Genomic DNA, 14905 nt, shown 5'->3' with positions numbered 1-14905 from the left:
TATTGTCTCCAGCAAGAAAAATGTTTAGCTTATGTCCCTCCCCGAAATAGATACCTGTGAACCCATGACAGTAGCACCTCGCACTTTTTCATAAACTTAGCAGTCCTCGGAGGAAAATGTGTATTAACAGAACTTGTGTTAAGATGAACGAGTCTCTACCGGAGAAGCCGGTTCGAATTTTTTTTGATAGACCAGAAGGTTGACAGATGTCAGGCTTCCTGCAACGATTATAGGGCACAGGAATCGACACCTAGCAGGCCAAACGATGGACAGGAACACCCACAGAAACCTGTACCACAGCAATGATTAATGAATTAGTAACACACACTGACATAAGAGTTAATAAACATCAATCATACAGCAACCGATAAAGGCATTTCCCCAACTACTCGGTGGTTGGGAGAGAGGATGAAGTGTGTAAATGTCTTCCCTGCCAACTCTCTAAGATTTTGTTTCTTGTACTCATTCAAAGATAACCTGCGACCATCGGAAGAGAGGGGTCGGAGGTGACGCACAGCCTGGCTACGGACCATGGAACATCTATGGCATCGACCAAGGGGGAAGCAACGAAGCAAAAAAGGGCGTGAGACGAGGCACCATTATCAGCATGATAAGCGATAGAACGAAGGGCTATCTCGAGGCCCCCTGCTCGCTGACCAGCGTGCCTGAAGTCCCAACCCGTCAGGCCCGATTGATGGGCCCAGTGCTGAAAGATTCTGCTCTCCTTGGTCCGCTTTTTGATCCGATCCCACTCCACCCCCTCTTCCCTCGGCATCCCAAAGCACGCCACACTCTCTCTCTCTCTCTTTTATATGGATTTTGAATTTGACTTAACTACAGAAGAACAAAATGCGGGTACCCCGTCACAAAGGTACCTATGATAAAATGTGTTAGGGAACAGGACTGTGATCCGAGAACAACGAATGGTCACACCCTGCTACGTGAAAACTTGGATTTGAGCTGGACCTTAGCTCCACCGCCGGTGCTCAACAGTGCCAACAAAAGAAGAAGAACAATAAGAGCTTACCAGTGATGGCTCATTATAATAGGACACTGGAAAGAAGAACTCCCTTCCATGACTGTAACTCATGTTAAGTTGAATTCCTCTCCCAACCACTTTTTATATTGACTATCTTCCAATCGCGTTTTCATGATATTGCATCAGTCACTTCTAACTGTACACTGATAAGTTAAGAAACTCTAACTTTGTATAATGACATTTGTATAACACCAGCCGTGCACTTGACTATGCTGACTATTTTTGATCCACACGAAGTCTGGGCCTTAAGTAATGTAAGAAATATCCCTTGTTTTGCCAGAAACATTTTTGCTTTACGGTATCATGTTTCTGCTCAAACCAGCTCCCCTCCTCCTATCTCTGGGTCTGACATACGGCGCAGCTGATGTAATTTTGTATGCACTACCTCCTCGCCTATTTCATCAACTACATGTAATTATGCACAGATGTGTCAGGTTATTCCCGTCCGCTCTAACACTCGGAACTTTGAAGCGGAACATATGAAAGCCTTATACAAGATAGAAGCTCGCGGCATTATGGGGATAGATCCAAACTAAACAAGCTGGCGAGATATGTTAAAAGGGAGGACTGTGGAAATTTAGCTTGCGAACTGAACATTATCTGCGCCATCTTGTCTCTCCCCAGCGCGACACACAGAAAAGCGCACGGCAGCCATTTTAGGCACCTTGGTCTCTCCCTGCTCATTGCCGATCACCAGCGCGTCCCCCTGGCGCTGCAAGCATTCCCCCGCGCGCCGGCCACCCCCGCTCTCTCATACACGGGCCATAAACCCTCTCCTTCTGCGCGACCCTGCCATGGAACCACATCCCACGCCTGACCGACATCCCATACATGGTCATGCATCTCTTTGATAACCCCCTTCCTCTTTGCCCCATTGTCCGAACCGATCCCAGGCCTTTACCTAGCCCTGCGGATACAGTTTATTGCCCCTACTGTAAGGGAAACACCCCACATCAAAGGATTACAGTAGATCAAGGCCCCCCCCACCCCCTGAGACCCGACCGGTCGCACACACACCCGGGAATTGGCGGAATGTCCAGCTGTGTGATAGCCATCTCCTACTGTGGGTGGGGTGGGGACTTCCACTGTAGATATGTGTGGGAAGGAGCTCGAAGTGGGGATTCAGAGGATGTTCTTTCATGTATCAAAACAATCTCAAGAATGTGCCATGTATGATAAACCTGCAATAAAGTCATAAACCTGTGTATAAGAGGCCAGGCCTCAGAGATGCAGTTAGAGCACCTCGTGACGATACCTTGCTGTCTGATCTGATGTGTTCCACTCCGACGGAATAAAACTTTGTTTCCTGCCTTCCAGTCTCCGGCGCCTGCCTCTTTATTGGTTTAGCATCGAATGGTATAAGAGGCGATTACCGCCGGGCAATACTTGAAAGGTTATCGACTACGACTGCCGCTACCATTTAACACGACCATGTCTCCCTCTCACTAGACTCCCCCCAAAACCTCAGCCACTACTTGTAGATAGCGAGGAGGAGTACGAAGTCAAAGGGGTACTAGATTCTAGATACATCAGGGGCAGGCTACACTACTTAATAGATTGGAAGGGGTATGGTCCCGAGGAGAGGTCCTGGGAACCTCTGTCCAATTTACATTGCCCTGCATTGCTGCGCCGCTTCCACGCGGCTCATCCTACAAAACCCAGGGGCCCGTCGAGACGCCGGCCCTAGTCGGGGGGTTCTGTCAGGCTTTACGGCTAAGCTGGATATCGGCGCACTGGGACACGCCGCGCGTCGCTGGGAAGATGGTAGGGTTAAGACTACAATACCCATCACCCCCAGCGAGCGAGCGAACGCACTTCCTGAGGCGGTACAAAAGCCGCGCACACGGAAGAAACAGGGCTTGTCAATCAAGTCCCTTCTGGCGTATCTCGAGGTAATTGACCTCGCTGGACTGCTTCCCGAGAGTTTCTAGCTGTGTGAGCCGCTGCCCGGTTCACATTCGCGTATTCCGTTCCTACAGACCTACGGGCTCGCATGAGCTCAACCCGAACCTTCTGCTTGCATATTCCTTTTGGGTTGCACTTCACTTCTCCTTTGACACTCCTGCCCGTGACCTCGAAGCGTTTGGAGACCGGACTAGAGTTTCTCCGCTTCGAGACGTACCCTGCCCGCACCCCCGCTTGGAGCCGACTGAAAGGCTCGGAGAGCTCCGGTGCGACTCTGAATACACCTGCGTGTTGCTGTTCCTGCGCTTGGAGCCGACTGAAAGGCTCGGAGAGCGTCCGCTCTTCCTCTCCTGGAGGCGTGAGTACCCTGGTCTGAAAGCGACTGCCTGTGCGACACAGGGAACTGCCTGAGTGAGTGTTAGGAGGAGATCACCCTTTATGTACAGTTATCTTGCCTTGCTGGGTGGGTCGGGGTTCCTGTAGCTCATGACTGTTCCTTCTCTCTCAACAGAAGTGGAGTACCAGTCCTGTTTAGTCGCCTCTGCCCTTCCCTGTTATCCCTTTTCCCCGGGGGTGGTGTTGCTTATAGAGGGGGTTCTCAATCCTCTAGGGTGATACTGTTCTAGGGGAGAGAGGACTCTAGCATCGTGGATCGCCCCTGCTGTATCCGGCTTATAAGGTTAGTGAGCAGGATTGCCCGCTGACACCCGTGCCTACCAAAAAACAAATTGAATGTGTCCTTGTGTAACATAGCTGGTGCTCATGTAAAGCGCTCCATTAGGCGCAGCGCTATAAAAAAACTAAAAAAAAAAATACATTTTTAAAAAAGGGGACAGCGACACTGTCACAGATGAGAACAAGCCAGCCACAGAAACAGAGCGCTAAGCATACCGAGAAGACAGAAAAGGCAACAATGAGTCCCCTTTCCCATAATCAGGAGCCTGCTCCCGGAGCCTGATGGTAGGTGTAGTCACGCATTCAGGACCGCTCCACCAATCCAGGAACAGCACTGGCGGTCGGTTTGCCTCGCTTGGAATGCTGGGAAGGCTAGCCTGTGATGGATGGCCATTTTTAGTCCACGCACAATGGCTAATGTTAGCTGTAAACAGCGCGCACTGGGACCTGTCACCCTGTAGACATATTGTGTATTTGTGGTTCTTTGGGCGATGTAATTATAAAGTGTCATTTTTCTGAAAAGTAAACACAGTGAGAACTGACATAGAAGTAGGACTACACGTAAATCGTTTAACTAAAATCAGGGCTTAAATTAGATGATAGAAGTAGCACGGGACGCAGAGGGTCTGGAGTCTTCAAGGTGGCCCTTGAAAGGATAAGACCACAAGTCTCACAATGCATCTAGGTAAAACCCTTACAAATCCATTGTTCACACTACAGGCAGGTGATTTTGGATAGTGATGGTCCAGGTGAGCTTCGTTAACCTATAGCTTGCAGGGAGTCCACTCTTTATTTTTCCAGAAGCAAATTACATCCAAAGGGCTATAGTTCCAGATAATGCAGCAGGTGTAGTCAGTCAGAAGTCTGATGGTGCAAATCAAGTTTCCAGCTTGGCAAGCCTTCTTCTCTTAGTTTCAAGCAGCAGATATGAGACTCTCTGCACCTCTAACATATTTATTCAGTGTTCTCTGGGGTCAAGCAGGAGAGCACTCCTGTCCAATGAGGTGAAAGGCAACACCCCAGAGCATGACCACTTCCTCCAAAGTGTGGCATAATCTTCCCCCAGAAAGCATTATTGCTCCAAAATTCAGTATGGCGTAACTTTCAGCAGAGCAGCAAGAACTAGTTAAACCACCTATAGGTATATAGCTCCTTTCCATGGCTGTCCTCCCCCTACCATCTGCAAGTTCCTGCCTTAAGCCTCCCATCAGGCTGGGTCAGAGGGACTGGGGGTAGATGAACCTGGTATTCCTTGTCTGCCCTATCCCCCTTTGAAGCTCCATGCGTTATGACCCCCACCCCTGCTCTAGCATTCCTGTGTAGCAGGGCTCTCTATACTAGATAGCCTCTCACTGGGTGAGCCACTTATTACTTCATCAAAGCAGCCAGGCTAATCCTGTTAACTCTGACCAATCAGGGAAGAGCACAAGACGGCTGGATTGTGGCTTACAGACAAGAAAGTCTTATAGCTTATTTTCTTTACAATTTAGGATAAATTCAAAATAGCATATTGTTGGATGTATCACTACCATTCTCCTAAGTCCTTGACTGATATTTGTCGTTAATTCTTAGCGATAATAAACTATTGCAATGCTATCCTATGTGGCTCGGGATCTACAATGAGGTAATATAAATGTGCAATTTTTCCAAACCAGGGCATAGAAAAAAATCTTTTATAAGGACCCTGCTTATAGTTACATGACTCCCCATGCCTAGGACACCTAGGGGAGACTTTAGGGGTCCTGAATATGCAAAGATATTGTAGAACCTCACTCCACAGTGCTCCTGGAATCAAAGTCAATTTTGGGAAGCACTTTACTACAATGGGGGGGGGGGGGGTGAAATGTACAATTTCTCTATCGCCAGGGCATATATAACCTCTTTTCTAAGGGCCCTCCTTATAATGAGGACACCTAGGGGAGACCCTGGGGGTACCAAATATGCCAAAATATTTTAGTTTATCACTTTTTCAGTGCTCCTAAAGCCAAAGTCAAGTTTGGGGACAATTGGCCTTTAAAAGCAGGGCTGCAAAAAGGGCCTGCTTTTAAAATGACATCAGGCTGTCAGCAGTGCACACATGCAAGTGCAACAAAGGCTGCTGGCCTCTAAACCGCCATGCCCTATTATTTACTAAGGAATTAAAGGGACAAGGGTAGAGGTGGAAGCTGAACAAGTTCAGGCCAAATGGGAGGGAGGGGGAAAAACCTTCAAGATCCTTGACACTGACCCAGACCTGGGTATTTTATTGAATAAGAGAACAAATTCAGTTTTGAATTCATCTGGAAGGTTCCAGGCGCTGCTATTTTGGAAGTCAATCTTCCTGAAAAAACAAACATTTGCTTCTTAATTATTTTCATCCAGCAGCCAATGTTGAATGACCTTTAAATTCTATGCTCTTTTCCTAACATAAGAAAGAATACGGATTGGTCTCTTTTTGTGTCAAACAAGATGATTATGCTTTAATATTTGTATTCATTATTTAGTTCCCACTCCTCTGAAATTGATAGTCTCTATGCAGTGCTTAATATGCAAAAGAATAATGGAGGGGCCAAAGTTTTGCTCAGAAACCCACAGCCAGCAATACTTAATGCCAGTGTGCTGAATACCAAGGCTGTGTGGTCTTGGTTCCACCTCAAGTCTCTTTAATCCACCACCAGACACAAGCTTCCCCTTTTGTCACTTGTTTTCATCTTTCCTCTTCTGTGTTTTTCCCTGTCTAGCTCTGGATCTATGTCAAATAAGCGCTTGTCCCCAAAATGGATTCCGGAGGGTCCTCACCTGCAACAACTGGCTCAAATTAAGCACTGCCAGGCGTCAGAGACATCTTCGAAATAAATGGAGTCATTCTGGTTAGTATGGAAAACCAGAGGTATATACCAGGTATATACCAGTCCTAATTCAACATGGCGTACCACATGGTTCCTGCCCCTAACCTCTGTGCTTTAAAACATACATGGCAGTTACATTAGCTACTATTCAATTTGGGTGTTAGGTACTAACATTACACAGAGAACACCCAGAAAGTATTTTGTCTTTCTCCCAATCTTGAGAAAAGTCGTCTGAAATTTGCTAAGGTTTTTGCAATTATCCAATAATGGATGAATTACATTTTGATTAGTGTTGAATGCAGCCACAACTGAGTTTCTAAGCATAGAAACTGACTATTGGCTAGCCCACAACAGCTCTGAATATTGAGCCTTTGGAGTAAAGGAGATCAAAACTGAAGTTAAACATAACGTTAAAACCCTAGGAGTTCCTCCAATGATCATCTCATGCTTATAAAAACATCCCCGAATGGAAAACATGAGGTAAAGCTAAAAGCAACCTCTCTCGAAATTATATTTTTGCAGGCTGGGAATTCATATTTGCATGCCTCGGAGTCTATGACAGCATTCTTTAGCGCACTGAAATTTCTTTGAAGACGGGAACCCTACAAGCTGTTCTGAAGGCAGGAACTGACTCCTGGGGTATTAATAATTGAAATAATTCCTCTGAAATATGACACCTGCAGCCAAGTATAGCCAAAGGTGTTTATTCAAAAGAAAGCTGGATTAGTTGAACACTATTACACAATCAACTTCAATAACACCCGTTCCTCCCTTCGACCCTGCGTAAATACACATTCAACAGATCCTGGGGCTAGACAGCTTCACAACCCCAATATTCAAGTATTTAGCTGGGTATGTTCTTTATTTGTGTAACACGTGTGTTTAGTTTCATGATATGTCTGTGACTTGCTTTTTCGGTAAAGGAAACTTCCGGGGTATTTGTTAGCCCACAGAAAAACAGGTTTACCTTGTACACCAAGACAAGGAGAAAAACTCAACTGCACTCACAGCACCAGGGTTTCTATGGACCGTTGGTAAATGGTCATTTGCTTCTTTCTATATACTCTGTTGTTGCATCAAAAAGGAGAATGCACTGCCCCAACATTACGTTTCCATCCGCTTCTGTGTTCTAGCGTGTATCTGCAGACACCAAGCAATGTGACCCTCAAAGACAGATGGGAAGGGATTACGGTTTGACGGACATTAGCAGTCAGCCCTCTACCACATGAACAGATGAAAATACAGACAAGGACAAGCACACTACAGCGACGACCATTAATACAAGCACACAAAACAGAAAGAGGACAATAAAACACATCAAACGACGAGGTCAAACACGGAGGACAAAGGACAAACACGGACATAAAGAAATCCGCATTTCTGTGCAAAGACACTAGAGAGCACTCACAAACAGGAATACATGTGCATACAGACACAGAGTTAAGCAAAGAGACACAGGAACTACCAAAGCGGAATATTTATTTGTCGCATGTCCACGAGTTAAATTAACATAAAATATCCTCGGCATCCACTTCATAACCAGACTCTTGCACTGCAAAACACGATCAACATACAGACTCTAAATCCCCTAGTCTGGGACAAAGAAACTTAAATGTAGACAGCTGTGCATTGAGATTACACTGGATAAACGAATGGTGAAAAAGGGGTCAGTGGTGGTGTGTTACTGGCTGCACTGAATAGTGAGGCCTGAACAAGGACTGTGCTTCATCATCATTGCAGATTTGAAACACAGAGAAGAATATCTACCCTACTGCTGGACTGAACGAACATACGAAAAACTAGGTGCAGTCACTAAAACACACATATAAAACCTAATGTGCACGCGGCAACACACAGCGGTACACCACCATACTCATGTACATGGCGTTCACACAATGACACAGACAAGCAGTGACACGAATGTCTCCAAGTATCAGCTGAAGGGAAATTAAGTCAAGCGTAAAACCAAGTACCCAGCGCAGCACAGCCAGATATCAACTGTCTATTCCAGAGAGGAACACAAAACATCCATGTGTAGGATTAAAATACACTGATCTATTAGCTTTTCACCCCGCTCATCCGCCTAGAGCAGTTAGATGCCGAAGGGCTTTTTCTGCGGCCGTCTTACATAGTTGCCTTCCAAATGTCAGCGAGAGCTGTCCAGCCCGCTGGTGCTGAACTCAGGCAGCTGGCTCGCCGCGCTAACAACCGAAGCTTCCGAGAAAAGCACAGACAAAGTGATCCTGGGCAGAGGGATTACGTTGGGCAATTATCTCTAACTCGTCACAAACTGAGTGAACTCGATGTCGTTCAAAAAAAGAAACATATCCGTTCCTATTACTCAATTCAATGGTGTTCATTTTATCGACCTTCGGTCGGCCATGCTGGGCTGGGCTGCAATTCGAACACGTGACTGCAGATTATACAGAGCTCTACAGCAGATGCTAAACTCAAAGAACTACCTCACCAGCTGCACACATGTCCCCTCAACTAGCCACCATACCCGTATAAACCAATTAATTACAATTAATAACTCAGAAATACTGAATAATGCAGTATTGGCACCTCATATTACCAATTCCCCCTTGGGAAGGTACAGGAAGGCCCTAGCTCACTTTAAAAGTAGCTATTCTGTTTTTTCTGTGTTCATATAGTCACGTTGGCGCCAGCTATAGTTTAGTCTTATCAAATCCTTCTCAACAGCAAACCGTAACAAATTACTGGAAATCCTATACAAGACGTACAAATGGTTGTGCTCAGATAAGGTGTTATTTTTTTGTAACCAAAATAAAGTATGCACGAGAGCTGGACACATTTATATAAATATGCATCCCTGAGGTAGTACGTATTTGTCTTAATCCACTTGCGTCTCCTCCTAAATTCATATAATTTCGAATAAGCTTGATTCTGTGGTTCAGAAGTGCATTAATCATATAGGATTCGGTGGTTTGTACACCGTCCTTAAACACGGTCATTTGAGACACCCATTTGTTTCCACCCTGTACTGAAATGCTAGATGGCAGCTGTTTCCTCAATGAAAGGAAGGATGAATGCAATAAAAACAAGCAACGGCAACACTGAAGCCCCAGGGTGATATGTAAACCCAATCAATAAACAATGTACTCTTGTGTCTGGTTAAGCTAGAGAGGAGAAAAACAGGAACGTGCAGCACGGGAACTTAGAGGTAAATAGTACAATTCGGCTCTTGTATCGAGGCAGTTTCTAACACGACAATACTGCTCGGTCTCCAGCTTTGTCCTGCCCGGGTGTCTTATTTTTTGTTAATGCCTTTGCCGATACTGTCTCCTCCAGCAGAGCCGACTCCAGAGCCGACTTCCTGGAGGAGACTTACAGTAATGCACACCCGTCGTCCTTCTGGTGTAGAACTAAACAATTGGGGTACTTTCGACCTCCAATTCTCCAGTCTTAAGCCACAACCCTAGGTGGGGGGGGGGGGGGGCCTCGTGGATTGGATGTGTTTTTAAAGAAAATACGTTAAATCCTTTGAGGTTCGGCAATATTCAGATCCGTTACTGGTGACTTACACAAACCTAATACGAAGTCTATTGACCCTACGGTGACACTGCGGCAGTATAGAAAACACCAAAAATACATTGACATTCAGGCAAACTGCGTGCAGTACAATCTGTCCTTACATTACTTTTTCATACTCGGTCGCATTTATCATACGACAAAATACCACTGCAATTGGACTGAAGAGCTCCCGATGAATGTACATATATATATATATATATATACACACACACACACACACACACATTTACTGTTAACAGACGGGTCTTCGGTGTATTAACGGCGCGGCAACACATTTAAGCATAACTACAGCTAATTAATTGCGAGCGCCTTTCATCATAATGCGTTATAGAAATGATACAGAACACTCACACAAGAACTTTAAAGCACACCTGTATGGAATATACTTTGCGAGGGGAATGCATACCTGCAATTCACAAAATGACTGCACAATGTAATATGACGATTACAATCTATCTAACAGGGAAGTAAAAGGGACTACTCAGCAAGATTTCAATACTTTATTAGAAGGGTAACTGGTAGTACTGTGCGCCATGCAGGAAATGCGAGATAGTAAGTAATTTCACTTTTTAAATATTCACGTGTCCAATCTCGTCTATTGAAGACTGTGATGAAAACGGTGATGTTCAAGGAGAACTAAAAGCTGCAAGGTTACCTGATTATGTCGTCGTTGTGTCCGCGGTAGAACTTTTGGCGGTGTTCCCGGCTGTTATAAACCACGCCGACCCCAGCTACAAAGTAAGCAATTTCCTTCGCAGCCGTGTAGTAGAGGTTGTTGCGGCACTGATGTCCCCGGTACCCATACACCCACTCCAGGCGTAAGTGGCAGGCCGGCGGCGTGCGGTCAGCCATGGTCCACAGTCTGTCTTTCCCCAGGGGAGGGGGTAATGTGACTGACTACAGGTCCGCAGCGAGCACGGTTCGTCCGCGAAATCAGCTTAATATCCGTTGTCCGTTATTGATCTTTTCACGGATGACATTTGTCCGTAATTTCGCAAGTGAGCCAATCCCGTAATCTGGGAGTCGCCGGGGAGTGGGCGGGACTGGTAAAATGTAAGGTGCCATAGGATTGGTGCATTGGTGACACCTCAGCCAATCCTAATGCCCTGGGCAGACTGCCGAAACGTTTTATTGGCTGTGTAGTCCGCACGTGCCTCTGCGGTGTATATAAACACTGCCCGCTGCCTTCTCCGCCAGGTGGCAGACGTCACGCAGGGTATAGACGTTTCGGGTTGGTTTGTGAATGAAACTACTGTGAATCAGATACTGACTTGGCAGTAAACGTGAGTAGGATATAACAACCGCACTCTGTCCGGGTAGGTCCTGCTGCCAGTCGCAGTTCTGGACGGTAGGCGGTAGAGACTGGCAGGGTGGAGATATTTTGTAGCAGGAATACTAGCTCTGGGTGGCCAGCGTGAGTGATGGTCGGACCTCTGTCACGGGTACTCAGTGTGAACATTAAATGATGGATGGGTCAATACACGGGTGGTCAGACAAACCTTGCTGGCTGCTTTCGGTGATTGATATACCAGTCGTGGCTGCGTCCCCTCCCTACGTGATATGAGGCGACGTTCTCATATGTGCCATGTTTAGTATTTAGGGCCATTTGTCAAGTGCTTCCGGCCCATTCGCACTCCGCAGAGATATTTAGTTTTATTTAAATCCACAGACAACAAATGTGAAATAAATATCACTACATGTGAATTCTATTACTATTACAATCGTGTTCAATGCTATGAATTACCATTGCTAAAATAATTATTGATTTATCTTCTAATATAGTAAAAGGTCCCTGTGAGCCCGTTTCCACTTTACGGCGCTCTATGTTCTACTCTCCTATCATTTAATGGCCAAGGCTAGGTATTATATAATGTGCACACAGCAGTTTTTAGTGTGGTGCTCCTGAAGCAGAATAACATTGCTTCAGAGATAGTTCTGGAAACCGGAAGAATACATCCTTAATCAACAATGAACTACATGTATTGTCAGCTTGTTTTGCCTACAAATGGGTTATATCCGAGTTAAAATTAGGCATGTGACCCATGCACCGGAGGCTTCCATACCGCAGACATTTATAGAGGAGGGGGGAAAGAGAGGAGTGTGCACTGGTGCATAGCCCATTTTTATTCAGCCCTATTCGAATTTTCTCAAATAAAAGGTTTTGGTTTTTGCCTGTTAAGCCATATTTTCGTTCTCTGGACTTCCCAACACATTTAATTTCAGGATTCTTTATCCGTTACAATGGTACTGTAAGCACTCCTACTATAACATTAGTTTAACTTTTTACTGTTTGTTACTAGACAGGAGGCTCAATTGTGAGAAATCTTCTTTAATGATAACTCTAGCAGCAAAGAATAGCAAACGTATCACATCCAATAGAGAAGGGAAAAAAAACACTCTAACATGATTTAAAAGTCAGCACTCTAGAAGTGATAGGACCTCACAATAGCACTGCCAATCAAAAAACTGTCCACAGGTTTATCAACTTTGAGAAATAGCATGCGTCCTTTTCTTTGCTTCTCTACCAGAGATAAGTACATTCTTTCAGGTTTTCGTTACACTGTTGCACCATTTATTTATTCTTGAAGCTTTTTGGTTTTCCGGGAGCAAAACTGCAGCATAAAAATTTGGACACCCCAAATCTACCTCAATCCATACTCACACAGTTTACTGGATCAGAGACAATGTTAAACCTCAATTTTATGAGCAGTGTGTCCACACCTCCTTAAACATCAAATTGGCAGAGTAGAACAGTTCATTAAGTAATAGGGTTCTCTTAATAACTGAGTTGTAGATGAATGAAAAGTTTCAATACCATGAAAGCTTCTGGGTGCAAAATTATACAGAGTACGTAAAATCATAAATTATTCCAAGTCCCAAATGAGAAGCAAAAACAGAAAACATTTGGACGCATAAGGTCTTCTAGCTCACGCCCAAAATCAAGGAGCTCTTACACATAATTCTTGAATAGGAGATTAGTAATACTGGAAACATCTTGGGGTTTGAGCAAAAGTATAATTTCTTTAGCACATCAGAACACCCCAAAAAATGTTATTGCCTTAACACACAAGCACTATCCCAATTCATTAAAAAAATTATTCAACACCCTCTATGCTAATGTCATCCAGAGATATTCGAACAAATATAAAACATTTAACAATAAGACTTTCTCTCAGTGAATAGATCAAGAGAAGGACTGATACTTGTTGCAATCTTTCATCTGCACCTTAGAAAGTTAATTGTGAGCAAAAGAATACAGCAATGAAAATAACCAATATGACTTCAGTTTGACTCTCTAATGCAGAGCCTGTGGGGAGAGAATGTGTGCGCCGTGAAAGCAGAAGTGACTGGCAGAGATAGCAGGCATCTCATCAAAATTGGGGTTTTGCACTTCTACACATCATAGGATGTTTGTTTCAAGTGCAAATATGTTAATTCTATAGAAGTCCATATGCAGAAAATATAATCCCAAAAACCTTTTCCACAGTTCCGGTGTTATTTTATGCTACTATATGGCTTTCAATAGCAACCTCCTTTTCTGTTTAATTGTTCCTATTCAGTACTGCACTCAGTCTGTAAACGTGTTTTAGACCCAGCGGTTTCGGGCTGGCTAAGGCGCATCAAAGGCAGTCAGAATCCACTGTTCCAAATAGGATGAGTACAATACACTTGTCCAATAACCTGTGCTCACACTCTGGTAGCTTGGCACCGAGCTGTCAGGCTTATCCTAAGGGCTTGAGTGTAAAGTATTGGCACAACACCCCCCCCCCCTCACAAAAGACACTGCTTACACTACAAAAAGACCACACCATATGAATAAAAACACTTGTCTTTGTTTTACACACACAAATACACTGAAATCAAAACGAGGTAAGCATTGTATATAGGCTCTTCAGTTATACGCAATTGTCAAACTTCTCACTTGAAATTAAAAAAAAACACATTGTCTTTACACTTTACAGTTATATGCATTCGTCAGACTTTCCCATTAGCAGAAAGGTTAAACAGTCACAGTTCTTTAACTATGCCTCAAGACCCAGCCTCTCAGTCTTCAACTACACCAGCCAGTGATACACATTGCCCCAGCTGGCGCACCATTGACTAGACAGTCGGAACCACCTAACACAGAAAGAAACAGTTACTTAGTTTCGTCCATCCAGATTAGACCTCCAGTCACCCAATGGCACCTGCACGAGTGCGGGATCGATATCCCCCCATAGACAAAAGATTGTGACACAGGAAGCTGGTGTGCTTCCAAGTCTGGAGAAATACTTTACCCTCAAGCAGAGGTGTGACCTGCTGAAGACCCAGACTATCAGCTGCAGAACCCACAAGGCACACAAAACCCCTTGGGTCTTGTTACTGTGTTTTCCAAAACAAAGCACCCTGTGGTGTGGGTCCAGGAAATGGAGCCAAAGACATCAGACAGAGGCTGCGGTGTCAGGCACTATCGTCCTCCCGATCTGGAGGCCGAAGGCAGTCTCAGCACCCAGCTCAGGATCCCCCAACACCCCTCAGACACCACACGCACTGGAGCGCAAGCGAGCACAGGTCCTCTGGTTGCAAGCATGGGTCCCTTGGACTCTGCAAGCTTCCCCCGCACACCTCGAACTCCTCACATCCAGGCACCCCAAATGGTTGCTGATTTTGCGCACACTGTCTTCTTGCACAGTGTGATGATGGTGTATGTCAGAACCATCCTTGTCCTAACCACATTCACTTCTACTAGTCTCAGCCGCACCCAGTGTGGTCCTTACAATCTCGTGGAGACAGTGAGATCCTTTGTGTCCCTGGGATCTCATGGACAGGAGGCCAGCTCACTGGCCCTTGGAGAGTAAATCAAAAGTAGGCATGACAACAGAACCCCTAGCACAAATCGCACCCAGCCTGTTATCCCCAAATT

At 45.1% G+C, this 14905-nt stretch overlaps 1 protein-coding gene across 1 annotated transcript in view; it reads right to left on the bottom strand.

The window, feature by feature from the left end:
• The window catches only part of EML5 (EMAP like 5), a 1456757-nt gene extending 1445841 nt beyond the window's left edge, over positions 1-10916 (bottom strand). Inside the window, exon 1 of the mRNA XM_085626574.1 lies at positions 10658-10916. Coding sequence (XP_085482700.1) covers positions 10658-10854 — 197 coding nt within the window. The 5' untranslated portion in view covers positions 10855-10916. The remainder of the gene's footprint in view (positions 1-10657) is intronic.
• Between the last annotated feature and the right edge of the window lie 3989 nt (positions 10917-14905).

Source organism: Triturus cristatus, chromosome 9, assembly GCF_964204655.1.
Source record: "Triturus cristatus chromosome 9, aTriCri1.1, whole genome shotgun sequence".
Lineage (NCBI taxonomy): Eukaryota > Metazoa > Chordata > Amphibia > Caudata > Salamandridae > Triturus > Triturus cristatus.
The sequence above is the reverse complement of the archived record's forward strand: the minus strand, read 5'-3'. Positions and strand labels throughout refer to the sequence as shown.